At 38.5% G+C, this 14,746-nt stretch overlaps 1 protein-coding gene across 6 annotated transcripts in view; it reads right to left on the bottom strand.

Moving 5' to 3' along the window:
- Positions 1-14,746, bottom strand: part of ARHGAP29 (Rho GTPase activating protein 29) — a 134,017-nt gene that overhangs the window by 18,966 nt on the left and 100,305 nt on the right. For 5 of the 6 annotated variants that reach the window (XM_048862178.2, XM_048862181.2, XM_048862177.2 and 2 more), the window contains exons 4-12: positions 8,661-8,757; positions 8,255-8,327; positions 3,406-3,472; positions 2,770-2,907; positions 2,429-2,493; positions 1,709-1,819; positions 1,527-1,607; positions 1,030-1,218; positions 607-744 (exon numbers count right to left, since the gene is read on the bottom strand). In XM_048862178.2, the coding sequence (XP_048718135.1) occupies positions 607-744; positions 1,030-1,218; positions 1,527-1,607; positions 1,709-1,819; positions 2,429-2,493; positions 2,770-2,907; positions 3,406-3,472; positions 8,255-8,327; positions 8,661-8,757 (959 nt within the window). Of the gene's footprint in view, positions 1-606; positions 745-1,029; positions 1,219-1,526; positions 1,608-1,708; positions 1,820-2,428; positions 2,494-2,769; positions 2,908-3,405; positions 3,473-6,926; positions 7,213-8,254; positions 8,328-8,660; positions 8,758-14,746 lie in introns of those variants that run through there. The other variant, XM_075131613.1, reaches the window with a different exon arrangement.

The following is a 14,746-nucleotide window of genomic DNA, read 5'->3' as shown; positions in this document are numbered from 1 at the left end:
TAGTACCTGACTGATTATATTAACATGACAGCTTCTAGCCTTATGGAAGCAGCATTTCTAAATACAACCTCCTTTTTGCTTATGCAGGCCTATTGAATTTCATATATTGTAGCCAATCAAAACTGAATTAATGGCAGCTTCAAGCACATCAGTGTTAAAATGGGTTCAGAAATGTACTTGTGTTAAGGTACTAGCTTTCATTTTGTACTCTTGAACATGGAAATGTCTTTTCTAACCCTCAAACGAAAACATAATTGGAACAAAAGCTGTACTCATGAGTAACAGGCACAAAGTAAACCCAGGGCAAAGGCGCTCTACAATGATCAGTGGTGTTCATACAGAAGTTTACAAAAATCCTATCTACATTTAAAATTCTTGCAAGGCAGTAGTTTATGGGACCTTTCTATTATTTTCAATGGGATGCCACTACCACGGAAAAACACATTATTTTTAAGTAGTCAGCACTGTAAGCTGTTATTCTTTTACTCTGTTACCCCTTAGGTAAGTGTATCAACACCCTACTCCCATGAACAGCTATTTAAAGGTTATTTTCTAAAGCCTGACTTTCTTTGAGTTTAAAAGTAGTTTTTTAAAGGGTCTCCTTACAGCTTTAAGGGTAAGATCACACTGAAAAACAAGTTCCCGAAGCTGTGTTAAGGTATCACTTTTGAAGCTTTCCAGATCATTTCGCTTTTCTTCAACTTCTGCCATGCTGGCTTTGTAGTGTTCACAGGCCTCTTCAGCCTAAAATTAAAAATAAAATAAAATAAAATAAATACTGCAAAATATAGGCAACTGGTGGACCACAGAGCTTTGGTGCCAGAAATAAGCTAAGAAAAATAAAAATGGATCAGCAAGCTTGTAACTGAGGGTTCCTATTAAAAAAATTAATATCTAAAAAAGCATGGATTACGGTAAATTACAAGCAAAACATGGGCTTACTTCCCTCTCATTGTCCAAGCACAGGCAAAACCCAAGAACACTGTCATTGCAAAAAACACTTTTGGAATAAGCAAATAGAGCTCTTACTTTCTGAAGAGCCTCCTCTTCTAGCTTTCGCTTTTTCTCCAACTGTTTGCTGACATCTTTCACAAGACTGCTGCTTGAACTCAGATGTTCTTCCTCAGCACGACTGGTGGAGGATTTTGCCTTCTCATACTCCTCTTGACGCTGCAGGTACAGTAGCTTTGCTTTTCTTAGCGTAGCTTCTAGTTCTTGCTATACAATATACAGTGCAAAAGAAAAGAAAATCTCTTTGCATCAAACAATGTAATTATGCAACTGGAAAAGAGGCTGCTACGTAAATGCCTCCATTTTACAGTGCTGACTACAAGCAACATTTGAGGAGCCTACACCCTACAGCATAACCCTATGGGTTATGAACTGCAGCCAGTGAAAGCTGTGGGTGGCTTAATATTGGTTTAGCTATCTAACTTTAGGCACTCAAGTTTGTAAGTTCTGGCCTGTATATTGAACAACTTTTGAAAATGTTGGATACTCAGTGTTCAGTACACAGAAATACCAACCATTTTCTTCTGTTCTCGCTGCCAAAGTTCCTTGATCTCTTTCCTTTGTTTATCCAACTCATTTTTTCTTCCTACGAGAGGCTAGATCAGAAAAAATTTATAAGCTATAATAATGAAGTCATATTTTGTTAGAAACTATGCTGCTACGCATTGTAACAGTTACACGAGAAATAAAATTTTACCTGCACAAATTTGTTAGTCTGGAGAGCAGCTGCTGTTTTTTGCCAAAGCTGACTATTCTCAATATCATTCTGAAACGCGTTTATGAATATGGATTGGAATGGCATGTAATCCTAGGATTAAAACACAAAAGAAACTAGTAACATTGCAGGGTAGAAGAGGAGGATGTAGTCATTCCAGATCCTCTTAGAATTGAACTAGATCCTCAGGTTTTTGCATGTGTGAAATCCAGAATGAAAGCTGTAACATGAAGGTTATTGTTATAATTTTTCTCTAACAATTTCACTTCCATTAAGAGAATACTTAAAAAGAGAAGGTTCCTACAAGTCTAAATTTTGTGGTTATTAAGCACACCGAAAAGCACCACACAAAACAGAAGCATGATGCAAGGTAGCTTTTGTAAGGAATGTAAGGAACTTTTACTGAAGTTAATTACATAAAGACCGCTCTATACTTCCAATAGATATGTTTGGTCATCAACATTTCCACACAGAGTCAAATCAGATTCAGAAGGGTTGAGCTGATAATTTGCCACATAATCTCCTGTGTATTCACTTATACAAAAATTAACTCTTCAGTGCCCAGAACTGGGACTTCCAAGAGCAAGGAATTTATTTTAATTTTGAAGTTGGATACCAGCCTAAATATCCCATTTGGTATTTATTTAATTTTTTAAAACTTAAGAGAAGTTTTTAAAAAAATGGAATTAACGGAACACTCACCTGGGGTCCAACAATAGCTTTAACCGTTTCAGCCATTTTTGCTAAGTTTTTAGCACATTCCACTTCTGTGGGGGGAAAAATTGGATTTCACACAATAAAAGTTAATAGTATCAGCAACATGAAACTTTGTTTGCATTCTTATTTTAACAAAAAAGGGCAGACACACCATCTTCATTTTGTTACAATCTTTCAATCGCAGGAAATGGGTAACAGTTCTATTCACTTCAGTGAAACAGCTCCTAATTTAGAAATCAGATTATTGACAGCCCACAGCACAAGCCTGACACCAGATTTAATTCCACCATGACAAAGCTGATTACATGCCAGAAAGAGCCACTCACCCAGGCTAAGTTTTCTTTCAATCCATGCGACTACATCCTTGGCATATTTTGACCAAGCTTTAGCATAAGACAGGGCCGACTCAATTCCACTGTCATTTCTTAGGAGCATGCTATCGACCTCTTCAGCCCGAAGATGTCCTGAAAATAAAATGTCAAATGCAAAGAAGTGAATTTTAGCCATGACCACACACTGACAGCGAAGCCAGTATAAGCCAACTGTGAACACTAAAGCAGCTCTGATCTAGAGTAGTTTTTTAATGCTAGTTGACTCTAAATAGGACTGACAGGGGTTTTAGAACAAATTAAAGGGTCACAGTATTTTATCTTGTCTAGCTGTATGGTCAGTATAACTTTCTTTAAAAAAAAAAAAAAGGATAACCAAGAACACACTAGTCTCAATTACACACAAATGTGGCTCAGTACTAATCCATTTTTTCCAAAAAGTTAATAAGCACAAATATGGATTCTCTCTCAAAATTTAGATTCCTGAATTAATTTTTAGTCTTAATCTTAATATGCCTGATTAAAAAACCCCTGAAGTATCGAGTTTATTTAGAGAATAGTTCACAGATATGAACATATGCAAGACAGAATGTACAAATAAAGAAAGATGCTCATTCATGTAAAAACATCTACCTGTATCTTGAACATCTTCCCGTTCATGTAGTGATCCCACAGACTCCACAGAAAGGTTTTCAAAAGACTTGCAGGTAATAAAATAAAGTGTGTTAGAGCAGAATAGTCAAACCAAGGACCGAAAGCATACTAACAAAACAAGAGGAGCTACCTGCCTTTAATGTTTCATAATTTATCACTGACACAGCAAGAAACAGAGCTGGGCTGCTAACTATTCATGCTTAAGAACTTTTAAGCTCCTGAAACAGTTTAAATGCTAGGGAATTTTTACTTGTCTTTTAAACATTTTTGAGCAGTAGTCTTCTCATTGTTTAACAAAGCAGTTGACATTTACTGAATCCGCACATCCTACCCTACGGGCAGACACACACCTTTCAGCAAATCAGTGGAGTTCTGGACAAGAATCAGGAAAGGGACAGAACTATGATAAACTTTTCCCCCACCTGCTCACCAGTATTCATTATGTACATTAAGGCTAAGCATATAGACTTCCCAAAGAAGCGTTATGAAAAATCAAAAGAACCAGATAGAATTTCTGTTTCCAATTAATATCCTTAATGCTCATCATCATCAGAAAGGTTTCTGCTCTATCTAAGAAGTTCTTTTTACTCCGCCCAGGAAATTTCCTCCAATACTTCATTTACCCCTGTCTATGTTAGTTTTGTAAATGACTAAATTAATCCAAACAAATTCAGGCAGCAGTTTCATGGAGAGTATAATATAGAATACAGAAGACACAAATGTAACTGCAACTTACTCTGAGTGTTTAAGAGAACAGATTTGAATAAAACCAACTGTGGTGGATTTGACACTGGACACAGACTTAAGGTTAAACATATTATAAAAGAGGTTCTCAACCTTTTTCTTTCTGAGGTCCCCCCAACATGCTATAAAAACTCCATGGCCCACCTGTGTCACAACTGTTTTTCTGTATATAAAAGCCAGGGCTAGCATGAGTGGGTAGCAAGCAGGGCAACTGCCTGGGGCCCCATGCCACGGGGCCCCCACGAAGCTACTTTGCTCAGGGGTTGGCTTCAGCCCTGGGTAGTGGGGCTCAGGACCCCAGGCTTCAGCCCCATGCAGTGCAGCTTCGGCTTTCTGCCCTGGGTCCCAGTGAGTCTAATGCTGGTCCTGCTTGGTGGACCCCCTGAAACCTGCTCACAGCCTTCCAGGGGCCCCCAGACCCCTGGTTGACAACCACTGTATTATAAGATACCAATAGTAATATCACCATCAAGCTTTTTATATGGCACTTTTATCTCAGCGCAACTGACCATGGTAAAGTCTACTAACAAATCACTGCTCATTCATCCAGCCTCTTCCAACCCATAATATGTAAGATGTATATCTGACTTCAATCATCGAGAGGGAATTAGAAATTACATAGGCAATCTTCTAACGGTTACTGTAGACTAGAGAGCCCCCAGTCCCATAACAGAGTGAAGTCACTACATACCCTTCTACTTAAGTAGGGCTTTTTGTAGAGGGGCAGGAAGAAAGATATTCTCAGTGCAATAGGAGAAATCTATCCAAAGCTTCCAACCAAGAAGGTCTTGCAAGCAAAAAGGCAAAGGAATGCAGAATTTGGATCAAGTCAAAGACACGTAATGATCCACTGCCACTCAGGATCTCTATACATTTCTCTGATTTCCTTCAGACTTTGGACTGGCAGGGTCTTCAAGTAGCTTATAAGTGGCACACAGCCTCTGGAGATGGATGAAGGCACAAATGTAAAAAGTTTGCCTTGCATCAGTGAAGGGACACCTTTATGAAATAGAAGTTGTGATTACATTTTCATCTGGAATGGACCTCTAGGCACCAGATCATTCTGGTCCAGACCCTCAGCTATTCCACTCCAAGTGCCAAAGTTCTTTCACCATATTCCTAGTACATCTAGTGATGGAGCCTTGCCAACTGCCGTAGGTAGACTCATTTCTCAACTAACCTCTGTCAGGTAGACTGTCCTCTCTTCCCACTTCTGCCCTCCCCACTCAATAAAGAACTTCTCTTCTAAGCTCAAGGGAGATCCTTTTGCTCATTTCAACTATTCTGAGGAATTTTTCCTTATCCTTTGTTACTCATTCACTTGTTAAGAGTAGTAAAGGTAGTAGACTTGCCTCTTAGTTCCTCTGCCAAATCATACGGTTTTTCAATCCTATTTTCTGTTTAAAAACCTATGTTTTGCTCCCCTGTTTTGCCTCAATTTGCATGGAACTGCCTGTCTCTATATGGAAAACAACAAAAATCACTCTACACAAAGTGTATATTGGTGTATTTGGCAGCAAAGTTTTCTACTCTAATCTTTTTCAGCTACAGGTGTTATTTTTAGTCACATCAGATAAAGTTTCAGACAAGAGGGATTTGATTGATATGTCCATGTTAGTTTAACCATCTGTGAGAAATAATTCCTATGTTTCTTCCCAACTCTGTTCTTTATATTAAGGACTGCGGCAAAGTATGTTATTTTTAAATATGCACGCATACAATGACCTGGATCACATGCACTTGTACACACAACCATAATTTAGGGTGCATGTCCAACAAATCAAGCTTCTCCAGCTGCTCCATCCAATCATCCTCTCTCCCATAAGGAAAGAAAAGGATTAAAAAAAAGGGGGGCCTTGAAATAGTGGTGAAACCTGGTGACCATTATGAACGGATATGATAAATTAGAGTCCCATAGTCATCTTGGTGCAGTTTCACTTCCTCCCTGGTTTTCTTCTTGCCCTGACATTTAGAAGTGTGCCGTCTTTGGCTCTCTTAACCAATTTCTGCATTTTTGTCTCTATAGGACTCATTTTATTCCCACAGATTTACTCTTATCCTGCAACTTCCAAATTCCTTAAAAAGTCCCCTTTTTCCTCTTACAAGACCTTTAATAAAAACGTTCAAGTAATTTCCACATTTTTCATCCACTGGTCTCATTACAGAATCCATTACTGCTATGATCTGACCCGCTGACGAAGCAAATGATTTCAATGAGGCTTGTATAATTAAGGGTTTGTGGGATTGAACTCTTTGCTCTACACTTTATGTTATTCTTCAGTAGTCTCCCTTTTTTTAAGATTCTGCCCAAGGCAAACTTCTTAGCAGGTCCCTTAGTCTCTACAACTTTATCTATTAAGATACACAAAATTAAATAAGAGCTACACAAATTATGGGTACTTGGTCTAAGACTCCCGATCACCTCTAGGTTTAAGACATTCTCCCCTTTATCTTTTTCAATCATCATAAAAATTAACCCATTCTAGAAACTAAGCTAAACTTTAAGCATAACGTGAGTAACTGAAGAAACACAAGCACTTCTAGAATTTAATTTGCAACAAGAGTTTGAAAATAAGTTTATCTATCAAATATGTTTACTTGTTTAGACAATTTTTCTTCCTGATTTTTCTAACTTTTCAAATGGAGATTAAAATCAACCACAGCCTGTTTCAGTTCTGGTAACTTCCTGGTTCAGGTTTTGGTAGCACTAGTTTTGTTAACAGTTTTGCAGACAGGAATACACTAACTTACACTACCTCGGACTGTCCATTCAGCTTCCAAGCAGAAACCACTGAAAGTTCTTCATGGATTTCCTAAGATTCCAAGGGGGCTTGTTTGCCAGTTAGTTTTAAGGCAGGTGAAATCTGCTTTCTAAATTATTTCCAAATTTCTTCATCAGTTCCATTATTGTTTGGTTTTGACTGTCTTTTCATCCCAACTTCATATTTTCTCATTCTCCTAATCATTTAGCTACATGACATTCATGATTTACTCTTTAGGATGCTCTCTGCACTTCCAAAGAAACCATGGTTAAGCACATTTGTCGAGGCCAAAGTATGTTATATAAGTACTTTCCTTGCCTGCATGGACAGAAAAATAACACACATCTAAGTCCCTGATTAAACACTAGCAACATTTTTGAAAAATTTTCCCCACTGTTGCAGCTGAACAAGTGTTAACTTTGGGAGCCCCTTTATGTAGATGGCCCACTGGCTGCCTTATCTAACTCTGTTGGGAACAAGTCTATACTGCATAATGCTGAAAACTGTTACAGTTGCTGGAAGCCTGTCTACATAAAGGCTTCTGAAATTAAACAAGCTCCACTTTCCCGAGTGTAGACAAGGCCATGGAGAACAGTGTATTAGCCTTGCTATAACCATAGATCTCTAAAAGTTAAACGCCTCCCCCCCCCCCTTTTTTTTTTTTTACAGTACAGACAAGAAAACTTAACATAACAAGACTTGACTATAACAATGCTACAGAACTATATTTTAAAGATGTTTTCTAGTAGCATAGACCGCGCCTAAAATAATGCACTTACATTTCAGCTTTCGTTCTTGATACTCTAACAGTTTGGATCATCATACGCACTGATTCTTAACTATATTTTCTTGTATACAATATACACCGGGCATGGCTTACCAAGTTTTTATTTTTTTCCAGCCTGGACAGCACTGATAATATACTACATTTTATATATTTATTCATGGATCATTAAACTTGCGCTCTGTTTCTAGGCCCAAAATGCTTACTTTTAACAACCAGAACCAACTTTTAAAAAAACACACACTTTACTGGAATCAAACAATGTAATTGTTCTGTTGGATAAACTTATTTTAAACGTGAAATAATCTAAACAAGACTGGCAAAAGTGAAACATCACTGGTATTAAGAACATGAAAATATTTTATACAAGGAAGCCTTAATGACACTATAAAATGGCATTTACATTTTAGCTGGTTTAATCATTCAGAAAATCATAAACAAATTAATCCAGAAACAAGGATATTCAAAATAAGATGGAGACTGAAAATTTCCTTTACAAACATTATTCCACACTCCCAAAAGAATGTGTTCAGCCTACCCGACTTCTACGAGATACAGGAAGTCCCAGTGACGAACCATTGTCTACATCTCCCATAAGGAAGTCTGAAACACTGCCATGAAAACAGAAAAAAACTGTTTCATTTGTTTGTTACTTCTGAGCAGAATTTCTACAAGTCACTCCAAACAGAAAGTTAGGTGCATATTAAAGAATCCATCTTTTTTTAAAAGCTCTGCAAAACAGTATGCTCAAAAATAATCTATTTTAGCATAGTCAAACTATCAAGTTTTTAAACTATCTACAAGAGCAACAAAATCCCAAGACTGCTCAAGGTGTAGTTTACTTAAGTTCAAACTGTATCCAGAAGACAAATGAATATTTACTATTCATCTGTATTCATTCTGTTCAGCATTATTCCTTTTAAATTCCAACCTATACCACTTACACGTTTCCAAAGGTGAACGCCAGTGTGTCAATAGATGAAAATATTTCACTGAAGAGTTCTCTCTTGTTTTCTTCATTCACTTCTTTAAAGTTCACGGCTTCGGAAACAAACAGAATCCAAAGAAGAAAGAAATTGTTCATGTTTGCAAAGCATATAGAAAGATTCACACAACAATCTTGTAAAAATCATCTATAGAGAAAGGTAACCCTATACTTCATGAGAGTATATTTCTAGAATTGTTTATCAAACATTATTTAGGAGCAAACTAATAAATGTAATTCAGGTTCAGGGCAAACAGACAAGCACAATAACACAAAAAACTTCCAAACTGGGAATAAGGTTACCACCTTTCAATTCCCTACATTTCCCTATTCACAGTTAAGGTCTGTGTGGAAGCTCCTTGGGGGAGGGGGAGGAGAGAGGAAGCGGGAGCAAAGGAGGAAGGATGGCCACTCACAGGAATGATTCAGTCACCTACAAGGCAGTGGGAACACACATAAATGATTTAAATATTGATATAGGCAACTGCCTATCTTCCAGGCTGCTCAAGTAAGTCCAAACACAGTTTACCAAAACAAAAGGGCTCCATACAAATATATTCCTATTTCATATCTGAAAACAGAAATCCTATATCTAGATGAGATGTCCAGGGAAATACCATACGTTGTTTCCTTGGCAGAAACCTTCATTCACTATTAGCCCTGTAATCTGGTGACCCAGCTTAGTAACAGTTGTTCTGTTCCACTGCGCAAGTTGGAGGCAGTGGAGAGTAGAGAGAAAAATCTCTCTACCACCATCACATGTGATTTCAAAATAGGAAAAGGGTAGGGTCGCTCGTCACACTATCTTAGTGTTTAACACTGTAGTATTAGAGCAACTGAGCCTGACTAGGGCCTCAAGGTGCTCCTGTAACACAAACAATAATGAGAAGGGAAAAATGATTTATTTTGGTAGCTTGTGTCAATACCCTGGGGGTAGGAGTGAACTTCTTACAGGCGTAATCAAAAGCAAGCGGTGGCAGATAGGCGAGGGGGAAAAGCAGGATTTTTTCTATCCTACTCCCAAATTAAACCCCCAGCAAGGATGCAAAGAGAAGTTTTCTTTCTGTTTCTCTCCAAAATACTCTCCCCTGAACTCGGGGTGGACCTCGGGTAGACAATTTTAGTGATTTGCCCAAGCCAATGGAATTTAGATTAATATCAATTCCTGAAGGCTTAATTGGGCAATGTGAAATTCTGGTTTACCCAGATGCCATAAAGTTTACACACACACCGCCCCCCCACCTTTTGCAACGTTCATGACCATATTAACCCAACAAATAATTCAACCTATTTGTATTTGTAGCGCTTCAAACATACAAAAATTTAAATATGGAAATAAACTAGCTGTATGTATTTCTAGAATCAGTAACTCCAACATTAAGTGAAAATTTAATTCATTGTACAGAAATTTCTTAATAAGCTTATGCTTTTTAAGGCTTCAGCCTAAACTACATTAAGGCTTCCTGCCAGATGCTTAAACCCTAATGGGTCACCAAAACAAAGAACATACAGTAAGTAAATCAGGTATTCTCAGACTTCCTTTGTGAAAGGAAATGTTTTCACTAGTGAATTAACACAAATTCATTCCTCCCTCCTTGCATGTACTCAGCATGCCAACTGATTTGCCAAAAACATTTTTAAAAGTGGTTTTCGAAGAAGCTAGCCTGACATTAAGCAGTCCTGTGCTGTATAACAATTCTTTGGCATATGAAGAACATACTGTAATGAAATGGCAACAATAGTTTAATAGTAGTCACATGACAAAAATACCAGCAGTTACTACTGTAGTCATTGTTCCCTGTTAAGATCAAGATTTCTCTCTCCCTTTCCATGTTATATTGTGTGATTAACATGAAAAACAACACCTCTGGTACTTCTGAAGAAAAAGAAATACACGGTATAAAGTTCTACAGAGCAAACATATTAGATTACAAGTTATGAGTGGATTTGTAAAAATCAACAGAAGAAAACATTTTGAAAACCCTCAACTTTGCAGAAATAATAAAAGTCTATAAATAAAGTCTTCCAAACTTAATCATTAAGCAACAACATTTAACTAAAGGATTTATGAATTACCATCCATCCATGATTGGAAAAAAAACATTAAAATGCAAGCACAAAATCCTGCCTATTTGAAAAATCATAAAATATATCAACTTATCAAACACAAAGGACTTACCATGAAAATATTTAATAAATCCTCAACCAAAATATCTTCAGAGAAGCAGTGCTTCTCTCACTGTATTAGTGAAACATTTAACATACAACCTCACCCTAAAAAAAGGCTGTCTGCACTAAGAATCAACTTTTCTGTTCCAGGAAAACTCATGCTCGTCTTGTTAGGCCTTCATTTTCAGTGATGGAAAAAACTTTCCCTTTTAGAATCCATCACATTAAGTGGGGTAACAAAAATTATACGACAAAAGAAGTTTCAGGACTCCCACCTCTCATCTAATAAGATTGCCAAAAAATCCTACCAATAAAGTTGGATATAGAAGCTTTCTTCATGTCTCTTACTAGTGCATTGCTGATGTACTTAACATCAACTTTAAACATGCACACTCTTTCCCCAGGACATCCTGACTGCACACAATAGCTACTGACAACAATGGACTGTAGTAATATTTCCCTGTCTGGAAATGGCATCTATCTATAGTGGTGCAAGTTTCAAAGTGAGCATGCAACTTAATAGCATTTGCAAAGGAAAATGTTAATTTTTTTAAGTCACACTATAAAGATAACATACCTGCCATCTAGTGCCTGAAAGGCAATACGTGTAATATATTAAAGGTGAACTGTATTCTTAAAGGAACAAGAGGGATATGTACTGACAGTCAGCTTGACTAACAATCAGGACATTTTAAAACAGATTTCAGATTTTATATCTTCAAAGCCAAAGAAACCAGAAGCTTAATCCAAATAAAATGCCTAACACAAAACAGACTGTTTGGAACACTATGATTATGAATATTTTTAGAAATAAGAATTCCAGAGATATTCCTGGAGATAGTTACCCATGCTTCTCTAAAGCCAAGAGAGACTTTGAATCTGCTCTTTAGACTGAGGAGATAGTCAAACTATGGTCTCCACTTAAAAGTTTTGTGAGTATAGCTATGTCAGTTAGGTTGTGATTTTTTGCCGATAAGGATCTTGCCATCCATAGCTATTAATGCAGACACAGTTATACCAGCAACAGTCCTTTTGCCAGTCTGTGTCCACACTAGGAGGGTTTCCTGGTATAGCTATACTGACAAACCTTATGTGTGATATTCTTCTCTGCAAAGGCTAATTCTACCATACTCAATTGAACAGCCCTAACAACGCTACTACTCCTTTTTCTCAACAAGATGCCTACAGTTCTAGCCTCCCTCTGTTGCCAAATGATTCAGTTACTTATCTATACAACAAGTTCGCACAATTTTGTTTTATCTTCTTAACTGGATGACTCAGGGGGCACACTGGCTTTTATATTCCAAGGTCTTTAAATAATAGCATTCTAAAAGTAAAATATTTGTTTTCCAATTACTTGAAGCCTTGTAGCTGTAGTTCTTCTGTTCAATGAACTTTCAGTTTAATCTCTGCTCTGAATGTAGGACTTTATTGACAAAACAAACATCAAAATGCCATGAATTCCAAATACTAGCTTATAGTCACCATTCCTTTCATAGGTAGTAAAATGATAGAGTTTGTGTCCATAATTGATTCTTGGCTACAATTTATGCTTGCCTAAAACCCCCATTCTGCAAATTCATACTTTCTTGAAGTCAGTGAAAAAAAATGCAATCAAGTCATACATTAAAGCAGAAGAGATGCAACAACACTCTGCACTCTACCTTTGGCTACACTTGAAGACCACTCAGAAGCTATAGCTCAGGGGTGGGCAAACTTTTTGGCCTGAGGGCCACATCTGGGTATGGAAATTGTATGGTGCGCCATGAATGCTCACAAAATTGGGGGTTGGGGTGCAGGACAGGGTGAGGGCTCTGGCTGGGGGTGCAGACTCTGGGGTGGAGCTGGGGATGAGGGTGCAGGAGAGTGCTCCAGGCTAGGACCAAAGGGTTCGGAGGGCAGGAGGGGGATCAGGGCTGGGGCAAGGGGTTGGGATACAGGAGGAGGTCGGGGTGCAGGATCTGGGCAGCGCTTACCTCAAGCAGCTCCCGGAAGCAGCAGCATGTCCCCACTCTGGCTCCTATGTAGAGGTGCGACCAGGCAGCCATCCCTGCCACTCCCATTGGCCGGGAACCCATTGGCGGGGGCGGCACTTGGGGCGGGGGAAGCATGCGGAGCCCCCCCGAGCTGCCCCTATGAATAGGAGCTGGAGTGGGGACATACCGCTGCTTCCAGGAACCACGACACACGCGGAGCGGGGCAAGCCCGTGACCCTTCTTCCTGGCAGGAGCTCAAGGGCCAGATTAAAACATCTGAAGGGCCTGATGTGGCCCCCGGGCTGTAGTTTGTCCACCCCTGCTAAAGCTATTAGCGCATGTACAATGTGGTTGCTGGTCTGCTTCATGGTAATAGCCATAAGGAGCCTTTTAGACCTAATCTTCTGGCACCAGCTTCCTATTTACTTCTGAGCAGGAGTGGCAATTGTATGCGATTTTCAAGCCAACAGTTTGTAGATTCAGCGCTATGACTGGGCATTTTCTAAGAGTGCCCTCAACACTGGAATTTGCTTCCTACCTGATCTAAAAAGAGGACTTGTCTGCACCTGCCTTAGTTAATTAGGGAACACTAGGATTAATTGTGACCAGCTGACAATTGTATAGGTTTACGAGAGACATATCATGCTTATGTCATCATGATGGCATTTCCCAGCGTAGCTGTTTCCCACTGCCAGTTTGTTACTTTTAGCAGCTGATGGAAAACAACTTTTTTCCTAAGCTTTTGATTTAGGATGGATGCGTGAGTATTGGCTTATTTGAGCTCTCTTTACTTTGTTTCTTAATACACCACATACTCACTGCATGCTGTACATCTGCCTTTAGAGGCATCACTAAGTGCATTTTAGGAATATAAAATTTTTCATAAATGTTTAAGGACAAATGTGTATGGAACATTGTTGCAATATCATTTGCTAGAGATCATTAGGGCAAAAGCACATTGTAGCTATTGGAAGGTCTAATCTTATATTGCAGTTAATCGTGGCAGTTTTTATCTTGGTATATTGACTGACACAGGAAAAACCACTTAACTAAAAGTAAACTGAACTTCCATATTCATATATTGAATTCGTTGAGATGCTGACATATTTCTATTAACAACACGATTTAACTGAGACAAAGCGTCCTGTTTAAAAAGAGCAGAAGTTGCTGCTAGAGCTTATTCTTTTGTTATTAATCTTAAATTATTCAATTGTGAACAATTCCCTAACACCATTTTAGGGCTGATTTTGTCTTTCGAATTCTACTAATAATCCCCCAGCCCCTAACACCTTGCTGTATCTCTCTGCCATGTGTATTAGCAAACATACATTGGCTGTGCAACAGCTGCAATCCATGCCGTTCTAGACATCAGCTACAAATGAAACTCTCACCAGAACTTTGCAATAAGAGGTCTTTTTTTTTTTTAAAAGCTGGTATGAAGAACGAAGGCTCAAATTCACTGATGGCATAAGAAAGCACATCTCCACAGCAGTCAGTGCAGTGAATTTGGCTCCAAATTTATAACTTGTTTGCATCAGACTAACTAGGAGCAGAGAGAGAGGACATGTTTGTAAGTTGTCCAATTATCTCAACAGGGGAGGCAAATTGGAAATATTTGACCAGTTCTATGCATTGCATTGTTCGATCAGAAGCTTAAATTCAGGATTGCTTATGTACTTTTAAATTGTATCCCAAGTGGGAAAATTCTTCATAAAAAGGGCTTCGGCACTGAAGGCACTTCCCAGGTGCCTGGTCCTCTGCAGTCTGTTTGGGAAAATGGCTCAAGAGTGAAAATGGCTCAACAAGTGAAAGGATCCACTCCTACAGTTGCAGTGTCAATGGCCTGCCCTACTCTGCTTTTCTGACCATGTCTGTATCAGCTTCTTTTGACATTGTTTTA

The sequence above is a fragment of the Caretta caretta genome, chromosome 8, assembly GCF_965140235.1.
Source record: "Caretta caretta isolate rCarCar2 chromosome 8, rCarCar1.hap1, whole genome shotgun sequence".
Taxonomy (NCBI): domain Eukaryota; kingdom Metazoa; phylum Chordata; order Testudines; family Cheloniidae; genus Caretta; species Caretta caretta.
Note: the sequence above shows the minus strand (reverse complement) of the source record. Positions and strands in the feature narration are given on the sequence as shown.